General features: G+C 37.4%; 1 protein-coding gene across 2 annotated transcripts in view; it reads left to right on the plus strand.

Annotated features, from left to right (window-relative positions):
- Window positions 1-13,510, plus strand: part of gabrr2a (gamma-aminobutyric acid type A receptor subunit rho2a) — a 28,888-nt gene that overhangs the window by 13,677 nt on the left and 1,701 nt on the right. Inside the window, exons 3-8 of one of the 2 annotated variants that reach the window (XM_055172405.2) lie at window positions 3,155-3,222; window positions 6,478-6,701; window positions 9,508-9,590; window positions 9,683-9,823; window positions 11,599-11,751; window positions 11,839-12,035. In XM_055172405.2, the coding sequence (XP_055028380.2) occupies window positions 3,155-3,222; window positions 6,478-6,701; window positions 9,508-9,590; window positions 9,683-9,823; window positions 11,599-11,751; window positions 11,839-12,035 (866 nt within the window). Of the gene's footprint in view, window positions 1-3,154; window positions 3,223-6,477; window positions 6,702-9,507; window positions 9,591-9,682; window positions 9,824-11,598; window positions 11,752-11,838; window positions 12,048-13,510 lie in introns of both variants that reach the window. The other variant, XM_055172404.2, reaches the window with a different exon arrangement.

The following is a 13,510-nucleotide window of genomic DNA, read 5'->3' on the forward strand; positions in this document are numbered from 1 at the left end:
ATTCAAAAGTGAAATGTGTATTACAACTTACCAGGTTGCCCAATGTCCACACTGACACTCTTCCAAGCGAGGTCCTTTTTATTCCTGTCTCCTCTATAGAAATAAGAACTTGTGTCGTATAGCTCCGGGTGACTGCTTACGGACAATATCAAGCATTGGTTGAATGATTGACTCCGGGCGGGCCTGCCACCACAGCAGCAAGCAGGCTCCTGATTGGTTAACACGCCGCGAAATTCCGGCAAAGTTCAAATTCTTCTACTTCGCACGAATGGTGCTTTTTGGGCATTTAGCAGTTCACGCGCATTTGCGGCTGACGCCCGAGTTGAAGAATTTGAACTTTGGCGGAATTTCGCGCCGCGTTAACCAATCAGGAGCCTGCTTGCTGCAGTCAATTCGCGCCTTTCGCGTGAGCTAGACGTGCGAATGAGGCGGAAATGCGTCTTCTGCGCCGCGGCAAACGCCTGTTCCGCGTCACAGGACCGCCAGACGCACGTTAACGCGTCTTCACATTGACTTAACATTGAAATCACTCGCGCTTCACGCCTCTTCCGCGGTTGGTGTAAACGCAGCATTAGGCTGCATCCGAAAACTTAGGCAGCTGACTTGTTTCCTTGCTGCCTCATGAGTCAATGACTTCGGAGGCATGAAGGCAGCTCAGAGAAATGCTTTCGGACACACTTCATAGGCAGCATGTTTGAAATATAAACAGAGCGCGACTTTGTGATAACTAGTCACATATTTTAAAACTACAATACTAATTTCTCACTAGAAATGCAATAAGGTGTAAAAAGTGAAAATATACATTTATTTACACTAAATTTGTGCTCCGGCTGCCATTTTATTTTTCGAACTCGACCAGGCGCACACGCATTCAGGGTTCCCATGGGTCCTTGAAATCCTTAAAGGTTTGTGAATCTGGGGGGGAAATTTCAAGGCCCTGGGAAGTTTTTGAAAAGATACATACATACAGGTCATTGAAGGTGTTGGAAGAAGGTATGCAAGAAGTTTTCTGGAAAAAATCCATATAATTCCCTGTGTAATGTAGGATAATATCATTAAAATTCTAGACTTTTTTAGCAAACGTGCAAAAAATTTCACTTTAAATGCTTATATCTTCTGTATGCGAATGTTGATTCATACCAACATTCATGCTTGTGTTGTGTTTGACACATGAAAATATCTTGGGTTACCTATTTAACTGTTGTTCCCTGAGAAGGAAACGAGGTGCTGCGTCTCCCTTGCCAAACTTTCTGCGTCCCTGTAGTGCCGTCTTTGGAAATATTTCAGATAGCGATATACGTCCTGGCTCCTGTGTCACCTTGTTGTTAAGCCTCACCATTAGTTGAATTTGATATACACATTCAGACGCACTTACCCCTGGAGGCATCCCCAAAGTGTCACCGTAGTGATGCAGTGCAAGTTCCCTCGAAAGGGAACAGTAACAATGTATCTTAAAAGGTAACACAATGTAACCTTGCTCTTACTTGAAATGTGCCCCCGCATTTAGTCCTTGAATTTGAGGATATTGGACCTGGAAAGTCCTGGAAAGGTCCTTGAATTTGAAGTTAACTAAGGTGTGGGAACCCTGCGCATAGAATTGTGGGAAAGGACGATGGAGGTATCTCAGGAGTCAGGAAGTAAACATAAGATTGGATGCCTTCCTGCCTTGAAATGCTGCCTCAAAAGGCTGCAATTTAGAGTTTTCTGACGCATCCTTCAAAAAACATTTCTGAGATTTCTTTTTCTCATGAGATAACAGAAGACATTTTGTTTACATTTTTTATTGATGTGTAGTAGAAATATTTGAAATATTAAAGAGATCTCATCATGGGTCTATAGTTTGCTATACAAAAGTAGGTCGGTTACAGTTCTAGCATTGTTGCAACTTGCTGCAAAAATATAAAAATGTGCCACAGATGTGTTTAGATTCAATGCAGTTCATCCGATCAGAATTTAGAGATAAAACTATTGCCATGCAGGGTAACAAACTTAAGATTGCACAGCCACAGGTTTGCATCTATCTTCATTTCACAGCAGCGTTAAGTGGGGCTCATCCAATAAACATTTTGAGAATGTTTATATTTCATATGTTTATTTTTTAAACATCCTATATACACCTTGAAGCATCAACAGACCTGCACTATCACAAACATCAATTCTCTCAATCAACATTATCAGATAACCTAAACCTAAAGTGATGAGAAATGTAGCAGCAAAACTCAGGGTCATCCAAATGGTTTCTATCAGCATGGGGTTGATTAGTTTGGACAAATCGATTTCCTCTAGGAGCTGTTTATCCTTACTGAGGCCGAATTTTGTGATATGAAAGACCTTAATGGTGGAAAATTGACTGGATACTTCCAGCGGATGTTGGATGCAAATCCTTCACAATTGTGTATGTGGATTACATAAGAAAATGTTTAAAGTCATCTATGCGGACCCACATCAAATGCATTTTCGATATTAAGTAATGTATGCTTTTTTCCCTAAAGGTTTTTTGATAAGTGACATAATGGCAAGTTTCAGTTGGTGTCAGTGTCAGTTTAAGCATCAAAATTTAATCCACCATTTAGCATCTCCAGTAATCTCGTCGGATTACTAGAAGTACAGTGGGAGCGGCGGGAGCGGCCTGGAAATCTCGTTTTGAATCTGTCCGGCATCTCCGAATCATCCCTGTCCATATGTACAAGCCGCCCCCTACTCATTTACCTAAAGGTCTTGCTTTCTGAGTGCTAGATACTGCTATTACACTAATCCTGGTGAAGAGCAAGGGTTTATGTTTGCTCCAAAAGACCTTACAAGTGAAGCGCAATGTATCAAAGCTGCAGTTCTGGTTGAACGCCCTGAGAAATGACTGTTCTCAGAAAAAGATTTCCATACGATCTGTCAGATGTCAAAGCAGCTGCTAAGCCCTTTGTGAATAGATCTGCGGAAAGAAAAGGCATTTAGATGTACACGTGAGGAGGTATTTAATGATGCTTTTTTGGTGAACATGGTGCTAATTATGAACGCTATGAAGTTGTTAGACTTCAACAAACAGAGAGTGTTATGAAAAGTTAATGCGTGACATGTGCAAAGAAGGTTGAAAGGCATCGTGATAGATAAAAAATGAGAGATTCATAAACTGGTTATGTTGTATCATTGGGTTTTTCAGGTCCTGCTATTCCAGTTGGAGTTGATGTTCAAGTGGAGAGTTTGGACAGTATTTCAGAAGTAGACATGGTAGGTCATCCTTAACCATATGCATGTTCACATGTACTGTATGGTTTTACATAACATACAGAACAGGTATTACCAAACATAGAACATTGAAAACAGTATTATTTAATCATATTATATAAAATTTCTTACATGTTATGGGTGAATCACACAAAAACATGACATTTCACCATTACTGTATAGACCCCTTCAAGGTTTGTAAACATTGAATGACTATCGGGTGCGCGCGCAGCATGGGGTCAAACAGTTCATACCATTTAGGCTTTCTAGTTTAATCTAACAGGGCTGAAAAATGATGTCTTACCTAAAATAAAGTGAGCACTACAAACACAAGCCTCTTTGATATTTGCATTGTCCCAGTCTGCGCGTTTAATTGCTGCAGCCGCAGATGTTGTATTATTTGTTTTTGAGATTCTGCAGGAATCACGTAAAAACTTAACGGCAGACCTGGTGCGATTTTCAAAGCCCACAACGCAAATAGGCATTTTTGACGATACCGAATAATACGCAACTCAATCTGCTGTAATGACTTTTCTGACCCTGACATGCGCAGTGGGAACCACCTGTGACGTCTATAAAGTAAAGAAGTATTACATTATTATGGTAGCTTTTATTAAAAATTTACAAATATACAACATACTTAACATAGCTTAAAATGCATTGTTCGTGCAACATCAAAAAATTACATGGTTAAGATAAATTTCATACGCAATATACATTTCAAGTGCAATGATCAGTACAATTTTTATTACTTAAAATTTGCAATTTTTAATACATTGATAAAAAATGTAATGAGAATTAGAAAAGTCTACATGAGAGTTATAAGTTAAGTGAGCTGGTATTACATATTTTTAATAAGGAGAAGGTTAGGTAAACTCAAATATTTGTGTAAATAGAATAAAAATGTTCATTATTTTAACTTTAAATCACTTCATGATTATGCATAACAGGTAAGCTTAATGCAAAAAATTGTGCATATACATTTTGAATATTTAAAGTAAATTCAATACATCATTTTTTTTTAGTGCAAAAATTTGAACATAAAACAATACAGTATATTTTACATAAATAATAAAAAATTTTTTTATAGTATTTTAAGGAAAATAAGAAAATAATCTTGCCACAATGTAAAAATTGCAATAATTTAAAACAGGATTCATTTATTTGGTAACACTTTATTTGAAGGGGTGTTCATCAGACTGACATGACACGTGTCATGAACATGAAGGGGATTTTATGCACGTTTATGACAACTGTCATTTGTTCAATTATGTCATTTTCAATGCAAAGATGACAATGTTTGAGATGTCTTTGTTATGACAACTTGACATTAACCAATACATCATAACTTGTCATGACAACTTGGCATAACCAAGACAACATAACTAACCCTTTTACCAGTGAATTTGTCATTAAAATGTCATTTAGTGTTAATACTCTGTCAAATAGTTTTATAACAGCGTCATGAATATTTTTCTTGACCTCAGCTACAGAGGTACAAATATAATTTGTCATTAAAATGTCATTAAGTGTTAATACTCTGTCAAATAGTTTTATAACAGTGTCATGAATATTTTTCAGTTCATAATGGGTTTTTTTAAGTTTCCTCCATGTGTTTAACAAATAACAATAATAATAATATTTAAAATGGATAAAATTATATTTTATTGCATTTGAAGACCAAATCACTTAAAATTAAATGAAAACAAAATGATTTTTTTATGTATTGTGCACATACATAAAGTTAAGTATAATCTTTTGCCGTGTCTGTTGCATTTTGTTATTTGCAATTATTTGACATAGTATTAACACTTAATGATATTTAAATAACAGTTTAATGAAATGTTAACCCATAAAGCTATGTAGTTTCTTAAGTTTGATAATTATTTTGCTATGTCATGTTTATAACAGATTTATGACAAGTTATGATGTATTGGTTTATATGAAGTTGTTATAAAAAAGACATTTCAAATTCAAACAATGTCATCTTTGCATAAAAAAATGACATAATTGATCAAATGACACTTAATGACAGTTCCTCCTTCATGTTCATGACACGTGTCATGTCATTATAATTATGAACACCCCTTCAATTAAAGTGTTACCATTTATTTTTCCAGCATATTATCTTTATTTATTTCTTTAATAAATCTTCAGGTTCTGTGAGATCACCCCTCATGTTTGTGAGTCTGGTGGGTTTTTGCACATGTTTTTGGCTGTATTGCAGTTACTGTTTCACAAGGGTATTCCTATAAAAAGGCATGCTGAGCCTCTGATGGCAGAAACTTTGATCATGAATCTTCTTTCTGTTTCTGTTTTAACAGTATATGACACCCATGCTGTCAATCCCTTCTTAAGTTTTATATTTCCTTCTAAAGTCTTTGTGCGATGGAACAAAGAACTGCTGTGCTATTGTTGACCATATATAATCAGTGGATGCTAGAAATGTTTAAGGTTACATAACCCCGAAATAAAATAGATAGTGTGAGTGATTCTGAGAAGCATAGCTGTCATAAAGCACAAAAGAACGAGTGATATGTACTCAGACATTCTATTTAAAACAAACTACAAAGAAATGACATTTTTAAGATATTTGCGTGACATTGTGAAAATAGGCGAATTTCAAATCAGATGCCAAACGTTGTCATCCCTGTTTTTAAAGAGAAAAAAAGATACTTATGGGAATATTTCATTTTTTTACATAGTGACATTATTTTCATGACAGGGAAGCACATCCCCCAATTCTCATTATTATAATGGAAAAAAGCTATAATTTATTTAATGAAGTATTTAGATATTACGATAGTATTGGTGAAAGGTATCTCATTACAGTAATGAGAATGAACATGGAAAATAATGGGAATAAAAATAATTAAATTTCCAGGTGCATCATCATTATCATGAAAGAAATTACGTCACAGTGCAAAAGTCTAATTGGTCCATAGTTTGTTGTTTTCATTTTGGAGTAAAACATGTTATATATATGATCCTGCCCTTGAAAATATAGCTTTGATATCTTTAATATTGACTCAGTAAGGTCATGCCAAAGATTAAAATGAATGTGAAATCAATGATTATAATCAAATTTGACGCTCCTAATCTCATTATTAGATTATGAGACTTTATCTTGGATTTTATAGACAGGGTCATATACAGTATGATGCCATGAAAGTTTGTTTCCGAATGGCATTATCAAAAAATATCATTATCAAATTGCATTGTGAATATGTTTTGCTCTATACCTCTCCAACATTGTAGGACTTCACAATGACCTTATACCTGAGACACTATTGGAAGGATGAACGGCTATCCTTCGCCAGCACTACAAATAAAAGCATGACGTTTGATGGGCGACTGGTGAAGAAGATCTGGGTTCCTGATGTGTTCTTCGTCCACTCGAAGAGATCTTTTATTCATGACACCACCACAGAAAATATCATGCTGAGAGTGTTTCCAGACGGACACGTTCTATACAGCCTGAGGTAAAAAAGCAGAAATTAAGCCCACACTGTTTCTGACTTATATGTTATAATATGTTTCTGTACTGTATATAAAGAGCACAAGAGAGAGAAAGAAATTATGTATGCATCATTGTATGTGTTAATGAAATGCATGTATAACATTTCACCTCGAAGCAACTGAAATTTCCAAAAAAAAAGTGGTTAGAAAACAAAAGCATGTCATTGGGCTTAGGCGTTTGCCTGCTGCTGTGCTGTGGTGTTAAAATTAGATCCGTGCTTCCGGCCTGTGATGTTTTTCTTCTGTCTTTTGTGATGCGAAAATTAGGCCATGCTACCTGCATGCTGGCTATAGCCAGGGCCTGAGTTCAAAGTCATTTCAGACCGTATTCTAGCTCCAGGGAAACTGGCATTATTGACAGGAGCGGCCCAGATTATTTCCACTGTCCGACAAATGACGTGCACAAGTGTAGAGAACAGGGGAGAGAAATGTGGAGGGGAAAATGAGACGGCCTTAGTGTCGGTTCAATAATGGTGATTGTGTGCCATTCTGGACTAAAGCTTAGAGTATAGACTTTTTTTTACTGGTCTTGCAAAGTATAGATTCTTTGACTCATACGTGTACACAGACGTTTGACGCATGCGCATTGCGACAAAATGCAATGCATCTCCTGAGCTACATACTACATTCTCCAATAGGCGCAGGACCCTCGCGTACGCCTTAAAAAATGGACAGACTTGCATTTTTGTTCTTAGCAGAAGAGTTTAAGCTCCATAGCTTAAAGAGGACATTTCACAAGACTTTTTTAAGATGTAAAATAAATCTTTGGTGTCTCTAGAGTATGTATGTGAACATAGATATGTATAAAGGCTAGATGTCTCGCCCGCGCTGCTGGCCAATTGAGTGGAATGTCCGCATTTTGGCGGCTATCTTACCACAGGACGCTCGCTCACTCGTAGCATTGAGTTTAATGGTACAGGTACTTTTAAATGACCATAACTTGCTTAATTTTTTACAGATTTTCAAGCGGTTTGGTTTGATATAAACGTCAAAGATGTACTTATGACACTGCATGCTTATACTAAAAAAATAAAAAAAATGTATGAAACATGTTAAAGCATCCAGAATTGTAGCCACGTTAATAACGTTTGTAAGAAACCTAACCGTTTGAAGATTGGTAGAAAGTTGAGCGTGTTATGGTCATTTGGAAGTGCCTGCACCATTGAACTCAGTGCTGCGAGTGAGCGAGCTGTCTGAGGTAGGATGGCCACCCGGTGAGGACGTTAGAGACTCCGCCCTAAGACATCTAGCCTTTATACATATCTATGTATGTGAAGTTCTAGCTCAAAATACCCCATAGATAATTTATCATAGCATGTTAAAATTGCCACTTGTAGGTGTTGAAAAAATGTTTTGGGGTGTGTCCTTTTAAGTGCAAATGGTGATTCTCACAAAATCCAGACTTAAAAGGTGTCCAGCATCAGAATTTTTTAAAAGCCCTTGAAGCCAATTTTTTTGCACATATAAGATTAAGATCTGAACTTACTATAACCATTATTTTTAGACATTTAAAAAATATTTCCTATATTATTATTTACATTTTTTAGATTATCATTATAAAATATTATCATTACCGCAACATGATATTACATTAAATATTTGCATTTACAAACTCATGTTTCGGTAATGAGAACTAAAAAGTTGTCTAGGTACTATGACAAACAAAATTTCTACTTTTATTTGGAGAGTAAAAATAATAACTGCCTACCTGGTAGCCATCTTGAGTGTCACAGTCAATTATGTCCCTTCCAACAAATTTTTGAAAAAAAGTTAGTTCCTTGAGGGCTTAAACAATGATTGAAAATTGTTGCGGAGGATGAGAAAATTGATCTTGGACACATTTATATTACTTATTATTGTCTCTACATTTACCAATAATCACCAAATACCGCATGTTTATTTACTGTAAATGTTCATAGTATAACATGCACTGAACCTTTTTATTGAATTTTGTAATTATAAATATTTCCATGTCAAAGAACCCAAATCCTGTCATGGACACGTTGCGGTAATGACATTTTTCCCTTAAATGTGGAAAAAACAAAACAATTGGTTTGTATGATGTCATTTGAAATCATGTGCAAAATAGTACATGAAGAGATGTTTGTAACTGTATGCTTCTTATTTTGATACTCTTACTTTTTTAATCAAAATGTTTCATGGCACCTCGTAAGTCTAATTTCGCGAGAATCACCCAAATGAGCTGATCTCTGCACTAAATGGCAGTGCCGTAGTTGGATAGTGCAGATTAAGGGGCGGTATTATCCCCTTCTGACATCACAAGGGGAGCCAAACTTCAATTACCTATTTTTTTCACATGCTTGCAGAGAATGATTTACCACTGCATTGTTCTTTTTCACATGTTCTAGGTTGATACAAACACTGGGGAGCCAATTATAGCACTTAAACATGAAAAAAAATCAGATTCTCATGATATGTCCCCTTTAAAATATGTTTAGTGTTTCTAGCATACTGTTTATAGGAAATCATCGATTGTGATGCATTAAGTGAATATCAATCAAAAGCATTGAATCAACCATACAGAGTGTGGCTTTAGACGTCTATATCAAATGTAATCCTATATATTTAAAAATAAGCCTATCATTTGCCTACAGCCCACAGCAATCCATTTTACAATCAAATTTGTCAATCTGTCCAAAGTAGACTTCTCTAGCTTTAATCCACAAATGTTTCGGATTACATCTTCCGCGCAACAACATTAGGTATTCAGCCTGAGGAAAGATTGCTCATCGTGATTCTTGTCTCCAGGGTCACCGTAACAGCGGCCTGCAACATGGACTTCAGCCGTTTTCCGCTGGATTCCCAGACTTGCTCTTTGGAACTGGAGAGCTGTGAGTTAATCCCAAGTTTGTGGTATTTTTAGCACAGCACGCACTCATTCCACCCCGCCAGGGTTGTCCTGACACGGATCCTTGTTTTCCAGACGCCTACACGGATGAGGATCTGATGCTGTACTGGAAAAGTGGAGATGAGTCTTTGAGCATAGATGAGAAAATCTCCCTCTCTCAGTTTCTTATACAGAAGTTTCATACTACCTCTCGACTGGCGTTTTACAGCAGCACAGGTATTGGGGGATTTTTAGTAAATTGTGTTTATTTACAGTACGGCCTAGAAGGTATCCAAGACAGTTAAGCCACACTTTTTAATGTGTCATTGCATTAGATACAACAATGTCAAACGTAGTTGCAAACAACTTAAGCTAGACTTTATCTTATTTTTGCATTTGTTAACCAATGGGTGTTAAAGGAATAGTTCACTCAAAAATGAAAATAATGTCATTAATGACTCACCCTCATGTTGTTTCAAACTCGTAAGACCTCCGTTCATCTTCGGAACACAGTTTAAAGGACAAGTTCGGTATTTTACACTTAAAGCCCTGTTTTCAGATTTGGACATATGATGCTGGCTCGAGAATTTTTGGGTGTTTGTTCTATCACCTCCCATCTCTACAATGGTTGTATAGGTGCACAGGAACAATCCTTCCTAAAATGCATTAAACTTTCGTTTACAAAGACGTAAAACTCACCGAGTGGTCAGGGGTGTTCACTGATATGCTCACACAAAAATCGCTGCAAAAGATGCTTTCCAACAGGTGTTTTACCATTCGTTGTAAACTTGTGGACCTATTTTCCCAAACGCCTCACACCCGTATATTCTTCCACTAAGAGCTTGAATAATAGACACTCCAGCCTAGTTGGTGACAATATTCCGCCTTTGCCAATTGCAAGAATACAAACAAAGTTCCCGGCGGCGGAGTAATATCGTACCTCACAGCACATCTAATACAAGTCAATGAAGTTGGACAAAAATTACGATAAAACCTGTTGGAAAGCGTCTTTTGCAGCGATTTTTGTGTGAGCATATCAGTGAACACCCCTGACCACTCGGTGAGTTTCACGTCTTTGTAAACGAAAGTTTAATGCAGTTTAGGAAGGATTGTTCCAGTGCACCTATACAGCCATTGTAGAGGTGGGTGCTGATACAACAAATACCCACACATTTTTGGGCCACATTTCAGTCAAAACTGTTCTATTTCATCATAAACAATCTGAAAACAGGGCTTTAAGTGTAAAATACCGAACTTGTCCTTTAAGATGTTTTATATTTTGTCCGAGAGCTTGTTGGCACTTCACTGGAAATCTATGTACGGTGTGCTGTCCATGTCCAGAAAGGTAGTAGAGCATCATCAGGGTAGTCCATGTGACATCAGTGGGCCAGTTGGAATGTGTTGAAGCATCGAAAATACATTTTGGTCCAAAAATAACAAAAAATATGACTTTATTCAGCATTGTCTTCTCTTCCGCATCTGTTGTGAAGTGCATGCATTAGATTAAAGTCACGTGACTGCAACGACACAGATGACGTACGACGCGGCTGACGTGTTATCTGGTGCGCCCAAGCTGTTTTTTGTGTGCCCGGGCTAGGTTTACAGTCTGAGGGAGTCGCACGCTGTAAATTTGAAAAAAAAAGTCACATGGACTACTTTGCTGATGTTGTTATTACCTTTCTGGACATGGACAGTAAACCGTACATAGATTTTCAATGAAGGGTCAACAAGCTCTTGCACTAAATATAAAACATCTTAAACTGTGTTTTGAAGATGAACAGAGGTCTTACAAGTTTGGAACAACATGAGGGTGAGTCATAAATGACATTATTTTCATTCTTGGGGGGGAACAATCCCTTTTAAGTCATCCGGTGCAGTGATACATTCAATCCATAAAAAAAAACAAGCATGCATCGATGAACAAGGCAACTGAATATATTCACAATAAAATAGACTACTTATGAAAAGCAATATAAGACAAATTTTATCATTTTATCCTTCTGTCTCTACAGGATGGTACAACCGCCTGTATATAAACTTCACGCTCCGCCGCCACATCTTCTTCTTCCTGCTACAAACTTATTTCCCCGCTACACTGATGGTTATGTTGTCGTGGGTGTCCTTCTGGATTGATCGCAGGGCTGTTCCAGCCAGAGTTTCACTGGGTAAGATTATCGCAGTGGCATCACTACTGCTTGCTGTGTGGCGTGACACTCCTCCAGAGCTTAACATGATGTGATGATTTTATCCAGGTATCACCACGGTGCTCACCATGTCTACAATCATCACTGGGGTGAATGCCTCTATGCCCAGAGTCTCCTACATCAAAGCTGTGGATATTTACTTGTGGGTCAGTTTTGTATTTGTGTTCCTGTCTGTCTTGGAGTATGCAGCCGTCAACTATCTGACCACAGTCCAGGAGAGGAGAGAGAGGAAGCTCAGAGAACAAGTAAGAAAGCAGGTAAAAATAACAATGATGGTGGAAGTGATTGACATTTAATTACTTTCTACAAACTGAGTTATAAAGCGACACCCAAGCAATTTGATGTACATCAGATAGCAATATCTGCGGATAACAGTAGAGAAGTAACGGAGGTAGAAAATGACAAAGCATTCAGAAAAAGTCAACAAAAACAGTAATTGTGAATGTTATCATTCTCAGCAGATTGAGCTTAGGGAATATTCTCACCCTTATTTCTTTCAAGACAACATTGAAATAGAAATTGGCTTTTAACCTCCTAAGACACAAGCTTTGTTTTTTTTTTCAGATTTCTTCCAAATTTTGGGGTTATAGGAAGAACCAATAAATATAAGCAAATATTTTTCTTTGAACATGAAGCAGTGTAATTGTCCACGTTTGTATACAACAGGTTCAAGTTAAACAGAATTAAATATTATGGTGCAAACAACAAAAAAATGTGATCAGGTCTTTAGAGGTTAACTTTGTATCTACTAATACATGCCTAAAGGTTGAATCATACTAAGTGCAGAATACATAATATATTCTGCAGAAACAGTAGGAATAGAAGTACTAAGAATTGGAAGTAGGGTACTATTTATGCCAGGGTTTCGCCAGGCTGTAATATAAAGCCCACTGACAATAGAAAAGAACAATTATGTCCCTCCCCAACTTCCTGTTTTATTGGAAAAACATAAACTGTGGGTGCATCCCAATTCGAAGACTGGATCCTACGTATACTTCGAAGGCGTGGACCCGGTCTTCGAAGGACGCAGCCTCCGCAGTCAAATTGGGATGCACCCAATAGCCATTTCTCAATGCCAAGGAAGGATCCTCAGAAGCCAGAATTTCGAGGATGCTACGTCATCGACATCTGTCGAAAGACTGTTCCAATGTCGTTGATCCTCGGAATTGCAACCAAGGACTGAGTCCTTCTTTCGAGAAATATCCCATATAAAAGACAGGATGCATACGTGTATCCTTCGCGCTCTTCGCTTTCTTTCTTGACTCTTTCTTGTCTTTCTCTGAAATCACCCACAATCCTATGGGCGCAGGGACGAAAGCACACATTTTCATTGACGTAATGACGCAATGACTTGAACTTGCTAGCCTGTTCTATTTACGTGTTCTTTGAATGCTAAAGAGGAGCCTCGCCTAGCCTCTGAAGGAAGTGAATTGTGAGGACTAGTCCTGCAAGGATGTATCATTGACCTTGAGAAATGGCCCATGTCTCACCCCAACTGTCTGTTTTCATAGGAAATAGATAAACAAAGTCGCACCACAACTTTCTGTTTACATAGGAAATATATCAAGTGTGTCCCTTCCCAATATATGAAATAAACATAATCGCACTTAATGTAAAGTGTGTTGAGAAATGGAGCCTATTATTAATTACAGTGAAATTATTTAACCAATCCAATTTTTCCTGTGTTGCTCGGGTGATGTAATGTTGCTCAGGGAGTCAG

The sequence above is a fragment of the Misgurnus anguillicaudatus genome, chromosome 7 (genome assembly GCF_027580225.2).
Source record: "Misgurnus anguillicaudatus chromosome 7, ASM2758022v2, whole genome shotgun sequence".
NCBI lineage: Eukaryota > Metazoa > Chordata > Actinopteri > Cypriniformes > Cobitidae > Misgurnus > Misgurnus anguillicaudatus.